At 36.9% G+C, this 9,055-nt stretch overlaps 2 protein-coding genes across 2 annotated transcripts; both read right to left on the bottom strand.

Moving 5' to 3' along the window:
* Window positions 1-2,213: 2,213 nt before the first annotated feature.
* On the bottom strand, window positions 2,214-3,500 carry LOC139896526 (small ribosomal subunit protein mL103 (rPPR7)-like). Its single transcript, XM_071879170.1, has one exon. The coding sequence runs from the start codon at window positions 3,450-3,452 to the stop codon at window positions 2,214-2,216; it is 1,239 nt and encodes a 412-aa protein (XP_071735271.1). The 5' UTR covers window positions 3,453-3,500.
* A 2,839-nt stretch (window positions 3,501-6,339) lies between these two features.
* On the bottom strand, window positions 6,340-8,821 carry LOC139896525 (zinc finger protein GAI-ASSOCIATED FACTOR 1-like). The gene is made up of 4 exons (XM_071879169.1): window positions 8,269-8,821; window positions 7,668-8,064; window positions 7,323-7,558; window positions 6,340-7,198 (listed from the first exon to the last, which is right to left on the bottom strand). The coding sequence occupies exons 1-4, from the start codon at window positions 8,405-8,407 to the stop codon at window positions 6,456-6,458; spliced, it is 1,515 nt and encodes a 504-aa protein (XP_071735270.1). The 5' UTR covers window positions 8,408-8,821; the 3' UTR covers window positions 6,340-6,455.
* Between the last annotated feature and the right edge of the window lie 234 nt (window positions 8,822-9,055).

The raw sequence follows: 9,055 nt of genomic DNA, 5'->3' as shown, positions 1-9,055 counted from the left end.
CTCTTACTCTGCTTCTTCCTTTTGCATGTTCAAAACAGCTTAAAAACATGTTCAAAATGGTGTCTGATTCAATTGGAAAGTTAAAAAGAAATTGTTTTGGTTTTATTTATATTACCAACAAAAAGACGAAGACCATCAAACCCATAATTGTGTGTTGAATTTGCACGAGCTGAGTGAGTAACTTAGGGGTGGTCGACCAAAAACTTGGTTGACCACAATATAAGGATGGTCGACTATGTAGTCGACCAAGCTTGTATTGTGGTCGACCGAGCCTTCGAAAATAGTTGGTCGACCACCTTGAAAAAGTGGTGGTCGACCATGTTATGGGGTAGTCGACCCAAACGGTGGTCGACCTAATGGTGTAAATAGACAATTTTTTTCTAAAAAGTGTATTTTGGAATAAAACTTAAAAAAAAAAAAAGTGTATTTGAGGCAATTACTCTTTCGAAAATTATTTTGTTCCATCTGAGCGAGCCTCTCTCGATTGGAATATGGCAAACAAGCAAATAATGTTGTTGTTACAAGAACATATATTTTTTTGCAATTTATTTCCTTGTCACGATTTTTAATAAACAAAAGTCACAATAAATCAAGTCTTTAACCTAAACAACCCAAATAAAAGCACTAATTGAGTAGAAGTTAAATTAGCAGGCAAGTGGCGATGAGGTGCAGATGAAATTAACAGATGAAATTAACAGGGTTTTAATATGAAACAGAACTCCCCAATCTGTTTCTTACTTCTTTTCTCGCGTCAACAAAGTGAACAAATGGAACCATTTCCCCATTCCGCCTGCCACAACCGTCAACAGTAACAGCAACGGTTCTTTCGGTGAATAGTGGTTCCGCCAGTGAATCGGTAGATAGAAACGCCGCCGTTATATCGTCTGCGAACAATTGTAAAAGATGTCTTTGCATTTACTAAGCTTTATAAATTGTGTTTATTTTTTACGAATTTTTAAGGTTTCAGTTAATGTTTTTGAGAAGTTATAGTGTGTGTGATTAAATTTTGTTTGTAGGATGAATCGATGGTGATATTGCAAACGATTTAAGGTGTGGAGTATATGGTTTCACAAGAAAATGTTAGAGGGTAATATGGAGAATAAAATGGCAAATATGGGGAGGACGGTGCTTTTGAGGGTGACCATCTCTTCATCCAGTTAAGCAAAATGAAAAAGTTAAAAGTAAACAACCGATTAAAGGTGACGGAATAAGTTATTTGGACCATTAAGCCAAGTAATCCAAAGTAAAAAGGGCATCAGTATAGGCTGCACTAAGGTTCATGCTTAATAAAAACGCTAGCTCTACATAACCTGCTTGTAATACGGTTTACTAAAAAAACCCCAAGGGGTGGCTTAGTGGTTAGGTGCTTGAAAATCTCCAAAGGAAAGGAGACTAATGTTCAATCCCCACTATCTACACTTGGGGGGCTTGCCTTTTGAAAATAATACGGTTTACTTTATTATGGTATGACACCAAGAGCTGATGAAATTATATATTGCATCTATAGACTGTCTCACTTAATACTGCACTCAAATTAATTTAAACAGACATGAGACACGTCTTTTGTTTGCTTAACGACATAACAGGTGCATTTTCTGGGATGCTCCCTGTTACTTAAATCAGCCTTGGGAACACACGATGGATCCCGCTGATGAAGAAATAAGATATCCTTGAGAAGTTATGGAGCATTTAAGATTATTAATTTCTAATAGGTAAACTCAAATACATTAATCAACCCCTGCACAAACATTACCTCCGTTTCTTAACAGTCTATTTCATTTTACTTACTCAGTAGCATACATAACCCAAATCTTAAGACAATGTAGATATACTTTCAAGTTGAAGTACACCATATGCTAAATGAAAAAGATAAAGAACATACCACCAAATGAAGGTTTCGTGCATTGAATCAAGAAGAATATTTTAACTAAAATAAAAATCCATATCCAGTATTGAGTTAAAGCCTCATATCTGACTTATGAAGATAACTCAGAACAAGAAATTTGCTTAAAACCAAATAAATTCAAATCATTCAACAACAAGATAAAATATTGCATACAACCTTTGTGTAACTCACCGTTTTAGTATGGTCACGACAGATAAAAACATCTTGTGCCTACGCAAGTGAGAGCCATCAGCTTCCTGTTTGTTGAATCATGTCAACAGATAATGTATGTAACAGTCTTATTCGAAATCCATCTATCCCAAACGTCCTATGTTCTAGCTTCTTTTGCAGTCTCAGAATCAGTACTAGCTAAACCAAGTTCTTTTTCAATTTTTGCCCAAGCAACCAAAAGATTAGGAGGGAACTTCTTCCTCATCGTCCTGATCATTCCTTTAGCATCCTTAGTTCTGGACCTTTTAACCAACCCTTCAACTAAAAACTTCAGCGTATTAAAATCTGGTATCTTGTTGACTTTTACACTGTGTTTAAACACCTTATAACCAGTCTCAAACTGTTCATTCTTACACAAATAAAACAACAAAGTCCTAAATGTGGCAGCATTCGGGTTGCAACAATTTTCTTCCAACTTCTCATAAACCTCCTTTGCTTCTTTCATCATTCCCTTCTTACAATAACAAGTCATCAGATAATTATAACTTATCGTATCAGGTTTCAAACCAGCGTTACCCATTTCTTCAATCATTATCTTGATGATCTCAGGCTCACCGTCAACAGCATTCATTATTCTAACATTATGCGCTGCAACATCAATCACACAGCCTCTATTCACCATCTCATCCCACACAATTTCAGCTTCAGTAACATTTCCTTTCTTATACAACGAATGTATAATCGACGTATAAGTAATCCCAGAAATTGGAACACCCTTTTCATCCATTTCCTTTAATTTCTGTTGTGCTAATTCAGGTTTACCAGCATCACAAAACGATTTAACCAATATCCCATACGAATACTCATCCGGTTTGAACCCATACTTCACAGGCATTTCATCGAACAGTTGGGGTGCACGGTCAAAATTCTTAGTATTTAAACAAGCAGTAAGTAAAGCATTAAACGACAAAGATGATCTAGGAGTTTTAAGCGTTTCCATCTGATTATAAGTATTTAAAGCTTGCTCAAACATACCAGCAATACCGTACGATTTAATGAGTGAAGATAGAAATGACTCATCAGTGATTCGAGGATCACTTTTGTGTGATTCAATTAGGGTTTCGATGTCGGAAAACCTGTGAGATTTCGCTAGGCGGCGAACGGTGATCTGTTGAGCATGATGTGCGGATCCCGGTGACGATGTAGAGTGGTTGTTTTTGACAGTTGAGTAAATATCTAGGGCTTTATCGGTATCATGTTCGGTTCTTAGTTTCGATTTGGCTTTGGAAATGGTCATAGAAGCTGGATTGGTAGTTGTGGTAGCGGTGGCGGTGGCGACGGCGGTTGAAAGATGGCGGGCGCGACGGACGATGGCGCAGGACGCTGATGATGCCATTTTAGGGTTTGGGGTTTAGCAGGTAACCTGTGAACGTGATGCAGTAGTGTATATGGCTCTTTCAAGGTCCATATATGACTAATTTGGGCCTTTATTGACCCATGGGCTAATGTTTAACCCGCCTAAGACTACAGTAACTGTTATTGGTCTTATTGCAAGGTTAGCGAAACTTTTTTACTTTAACGTTACCTCCAACGTTACCTCCAACGTTACTTCCTAACTAAATGGTCCAGCAAGCACGTTTGTTTCGTACCTTTTCAAGCAAAATATCTATAAGTACATTGTTCATTTGAAATGATTATCAAACACGTTATTGTTATTCAGTATCAACTTTATTAAAAGCCTTTTTAATCATTCAGATTACGAATCATTTAGCGCTTAATTATTCAGTTTTATCAAACGTACGATTACTATTTTTCCTTTTAATAGATTCAGTCAATTTTTCCTTTCTTTACGACGAATCATAAATGCAATAACCCATGTAATATGACCTATCTGAGTACATGAAGTTCTCGTATCTTCACACAAATTTTCAAGTTTAAACTTCACTAGCAGTATATTATAGACGACCGGTCGCAAACGATCACCGAATAATCCACTTAGTGCAGAGTGATCTTCTCCAAGTATCTTAAATGAAAAAAATCTTATCCATTCTCCTAAATTATAAATGCAATAATGAAAGATGTCAACATCAAATAATGTAATTTACATAGATCTACACAAAGTTTATTTTGCAGGTTTTATTTATTTTATTCTTTTTTGGCCAAAAAATATTATATTAAAAAACGATCCCTAGCAAGACGTTAAGGGATGATTACAATGGAATAGATAGCCATGTGGTCCAATTTGAAACACAATGACCTCTATTTTTTAACCAACGAAAAGTAGCTAATCTAATTACATCTAACAAATTACTTTTGTTACAAAATAAAGCGTTAAAACAATGCCGTTACGAAATCGCGAAAGTGCCCATAATGTAGTCACGATCACCGCAATAATCCGATTCTTAGAAGAAACTTGTAAACAAACTCCTTCAAGCCACGATATAAACGAATCCCATGAAACAAAAATAGGCAACCCACAATTGAGCCAAATACGAATCTTCTGCCAAATCACCCGAGCAAGAAGACAATCAAAGAAAAGATGATCACGCGTCTCAACCCCATTATTACATGAAGGACATACGACGGAACCAATACCCTTTCGCGGATAGGTTCCAACGAATGAGAAGACAATCCAAACGAAACCGCCATTGGCACAAATTTAAACCATAACGTTCGAATAGTAGAAGCACAATGCGCTTGTCGGTCAATGTATTCTCTCGTATCTTTAACCGTATAAACACCTTCATTATTGATGGAGCATATCCAGGAGTCGGGCCTATCCTTCAACACCGGATAACCTATAACTTCGGTTAAATCCTCCAAATACTTTTCGTTTCTTCCTCGTAAAACGTCTCTGGACCAAGTAAACAACCATTCTCCATTTCTATATTTATCAGCAACAATAGCTAAAGGGAACAAATTGAGATGGAACAACCTGTTAAAACGTGATTTTAAGGGGACGGTACCAACCCACAAGTCGAACAAAAAACTAACAGAGTTGTCATTTCCAATGGACCTTTTGATAATATTAGCTGGAACCAAACCTTCGATCACGCCAGTAGAACATGAATGCACAATATTTGACCAAACAGTAGAGGTCGTAGATGTGGTGGACTCAAAACAATCACCGTGAATGGATTTGATAATTAATACCCACAAATCATTCGGGTTGGTCAAATATCTCCACCTCCATTTATAAATAAGCGATAAATTGAAAGCTTTAAGACTTCTAATAAAGTCCACATTTATCAAATGGAGCAATAACCTTGTCCCATATTAAGCATGCCATCTTTTTAATCGTGCTATCACCGCCCCAAAAAAATCTAGCTCGAATAGATTCAAGTTTCTTTAAAACCGTTTCGGGGCATTTGAACAACGACATAAAGTACATACCGATACTACCCATAACAGATTTCACAAGCGTTAAACGACCACCCGCAGAAATGAGACTTACATTCCAAGTTGATTATTTAGAGCTAAATTTCTCAACTAACGTATCCCAATTAGCGACTAATTTCATACGTGGGCCAATCGGAAAACCCAAGTAAGTAGTAGGAAAATTACCAACACGAGCCCCAACACTATTGGCAATAGAAACAACTTCCGAAACATCTACACCAATACCGAAAACGTGCAACTTGGAGACATTTAATCTCAATCCGGAAACTCTATAAAAAATCTCCAAAATAAGAATAATACGCCTCATCTCAATACCACTCCAATCTGAAAAAATGATAACATCATCCGCATAAATAAAATGAGATAATGGACATTATTCATACCAATTTACAGATTGGAGTGGTAATTTTAGTGTAACAAGTTTGTTTTTGCGTTATTACTGGTAATTTTAACTAGTTAAACTTCATACTACATTACTACTCCGTACTATTTCAGTGTATAAACATCAAATGGTTCCAACACTTTTTACTACTTTTAGTTACAAATTCATTAGTATAATTTAATCATCATAAAGGTCGGTCACCGACTACAAAAGTCAGTAACATCAAAACCATTCTGGTTGCGTATATCATTGAGCTCCCAGAATTTAATTTCGTTAAGGAAAAAACTGCAACGTAAGAGTGGGCATGAATAGATTATAAGAAGTGAACTTTTACAAGAATAGTAACCATTTCCATTTGACATGTCTTATATTAAAGCCAGACATGTTTTCAAATATAAATACAGTCAACAATATATAGAATCTAAGATGCACAATCATAGGATTAAAAATAAGCAAATTGCAATAGGTTGATTCCTTTAATGGTCCTAAGCAAACGGAGATCGATTTCATTATACATATATAAGAGATAAAATAATAATTTGCATAAAATAGTAGAAAATTTTATACAAGTAATAATTTAAGCTACTTACTACAAATGAGTTACCAACTAGTGACTACCTAGTGTGTCCCCATGTCTTTTCCAGTGAACTCGCCACTTCTGCCTCTGCCAGATGAAACCGCCGCCGTAACGTCAAGACTGCCGCCAATGGAAGTCATCAAAGCTGATAAACTGGTGGTGGTTCCACCACCAGCCGCCATACCCAACCCAAGGAAATCAAGAGTTGTATGCTTAGGCCCGTATATTGATGGAGTCCCCATCATGAGTTCTTCCAAACCCGACCTTCCATCATAGCCCACCCCAAGCCCGAGTCCAATGGTTGCACCACCATCTGACTCATCTCGGTCGAGTCCAAATCCCCTAAGCGATGCACCAGACGCGGATGCACCCATTTGAGCAGCTTTCTGAAGTAATGCTGTTGCTGACATGGCTGGCTGAGGTGGCGGAGCATATTGGCGAAGCTCCGGTCCAGCTGTTTTGTAGATTGAAGAGCCCTGACTGGTTGACAAGCATAGTGATATGGGCTCATGATTTGAAGATGGTAATGTAAGATCAGGTGTTTGTGTTGATTGGGCCATCGAACGAATCAGGTCTTTGAATCCAGTTGTTTGAGGTTGTGGTTTTAAACTTTTGGATGCAGTTGTTGATGCAAATAAACTTGCAAATACAGTGCTGCTTGTGCTTCCGGTATTGGTTGAACTGCAAACACCACTAGAGCTTCCGCTTAAACCCGCCATCAATTGTGGCGGATCGTCCATATCAGGTCTAGAATCATGATTTGATTTCGAAACTTCTGACAATCCTGCAAGCAAAATCAGTATTGTCATGAGCCATCATACACATAAGTGACAAACAACAGGACAAAAACAAAATTGAACTTTATATGATATAAATACTCCCACTAGTTGAAGCTTATTTTGTTATACCTGGAGTTTTTGAAACACACACAACTGAAGATACTACCGGATTGCAGGTGGGCGGAGGTGGAGGCGGCGGCAGTAATGTTGGCGGTGATGAGGCTGGCGGCGAAGATGGTCCTGATTCTAAAGATTGAGGCTTTTGGTCTTCATCTTTCTTGGGTGATTCATCTTCCGGTTGACCTTTAGCACTCTCCACCGCTAAAGCATCACAAAATGCTCTATGGGTAATAAAACTATCCCTCCTTCACATACACACACACACACACACAAAAAAGCCTTCAGCATTCGAACAAATATTTAACTTAGCTTGCATGTTTAACCATTAACAAAAGACTTACAGAGCTATCTAACCTTGAAAACAAAGTCCCGCAATCACATTTATATTCTCGAGTCCCACATATCTTCAAATGAGCCTTCCAATCAGACTGAACTGCGTATTTCTTCGAGCACTGATCACATTTCCATTTCTTCTCACCGTGTTTCCTACAGAAATGCTTCTTAATCCCGGTGAGGTCACCTAAAGCCCGTGAAGGATCATGATGAACGCACGATGGCTCAGGACATACATAAACTCTCTTCCTAATCTCTTTACTTGTCCTCTGTTTAAGCTTCCATGGCAAATTATGTCCTCTTCTATGAAGTTGCAAGTTCTGGTCTCTTTGAAACCCCTTATTGCATATTTCACAAACAAATCGATTCGTAGCCATTAATGTCTTCGGTGATAACGCAATCACCTCAGCATCTGGATCTATATATTCGAAACAACAAAAGAAGTATCTTACTTTCAACTCAGTTTGAACTTAAAAAAGCCCTAACCCTAAGCTTCTAATAAGTTAATGCTCAAATCATTTACTCACCAATATATATGTACGGACTACGGAGTAACTCAATTTAAACATCATAATCGAAATTAATTAAATTATAAATAAAATTAGCTGAATTCAAATGTTACCTGGCATGCCGGCTAAATTACGTTTACGTTTTACCGGCGGTTGTATTGCCACCGCCGTCTGATTCACCGGAGATGATATACTAGCTTCGCCGGAAACGGTTGAATCGTTCACCACCGACTTATTCAGCTCAATAGTCATGATGACTCGATTATTTCTAAGAATTTGCTTCTGGTACGTCAAACACTATAGTACACCGTACTATTTTTGCTCTAGGGTTAGCAATTAATCAAACTAAACATTTAATTGCATCGATGTGGAATGAAAGCTGAAATTAATCAGCAAACTAAAAAGAAACCATATCACAAATTCAGCTCAAATGTTCAGCTCACAGTTAATTTAGTAATTTAGTCACCAACAATATAAAACAATCGCTTCAGACAATTTTTTTAGATAAAAATCGATGGAAACAGATCACTAGAATCTGAAATTAAAGCGGAATTAAATAAGTATGATGGAAAGATCTTAGAATTAAAAGTGAAAATTTAGATAGAAAGAGAAAGGGAAAGGAAAAAAAGTCTTCGTTTATGAATTTACGAGTAAAATATTAAATATTTAGAAAGGTTTCAAATTAGGATTTGAGTTTGGGATAGACATTAAAAAAGAAAAAAAAGAAAAAAAAAACAATGGTTAGTTATTATGAAGTACTAATTAACTAATGGTCTTAATTAACTGTAGTTAGATTAGCATACGTGTTTGTGGCTTATAAAGTCAAACTACTTTTGGTTTTTTTAGCTTTTTAGTTTTGGGCCAATAAAAGTTTAACAAGTGTTATGAGGATATTTTACA

Source organism: Rutidosis leptorrhynchoides, chromosome 3 (genome assembly GCF_046630445.1).
Source record: "Rutidosis leptorrhynchoides isolate AG116_Rl617_1_P2 chromosome 3, CSIRO_AGI_Rlap_v1, whole genome shotgun sequence".
Classification (NCBI taxonomy): Eukaryota; Viridiplantae; Streptophyta; class Magnoliopsida; order Asterales; family Asteraceae; genus Rutidosis; species Rutidosis leptorrhynchoides.
This window is presented reverse-complemented; position numbering and strand designations above follow the sequence as displayed.

Bases quoted from the DNA above. Each gene is read 5' to 3' on its own strand.
- LOC139896525 (XM_071879169.1), bottom strand. From the start codon at position 8,407: ATGACTATTGAGCTGAATAAGTCGGTGGTGAACGATTCAACCGTTTCC. The intron at 7,559-7,667 runs GTTAGATAGCTC...GTGTATGTGAAG, and splicing joins TGCGGGACTTTGTTTTCAAG to GAGGGATAGTTTTATTACCC. The intron at 7,199-7,322 runs GTATAACAAAAT...TTTTGCTTGCAG, and splicing joins GTGTGTTTCAAAAACTCCAG to GATTGTCAGAAGTTTCGAAA.
- LOC139896526 (XM_071879170.1), bottom strand. From the start codon at position 3,452: ATGGCATCATCAGCGTCCTGCGCCATCGTCCGTCGCGCCCGCCATCTT.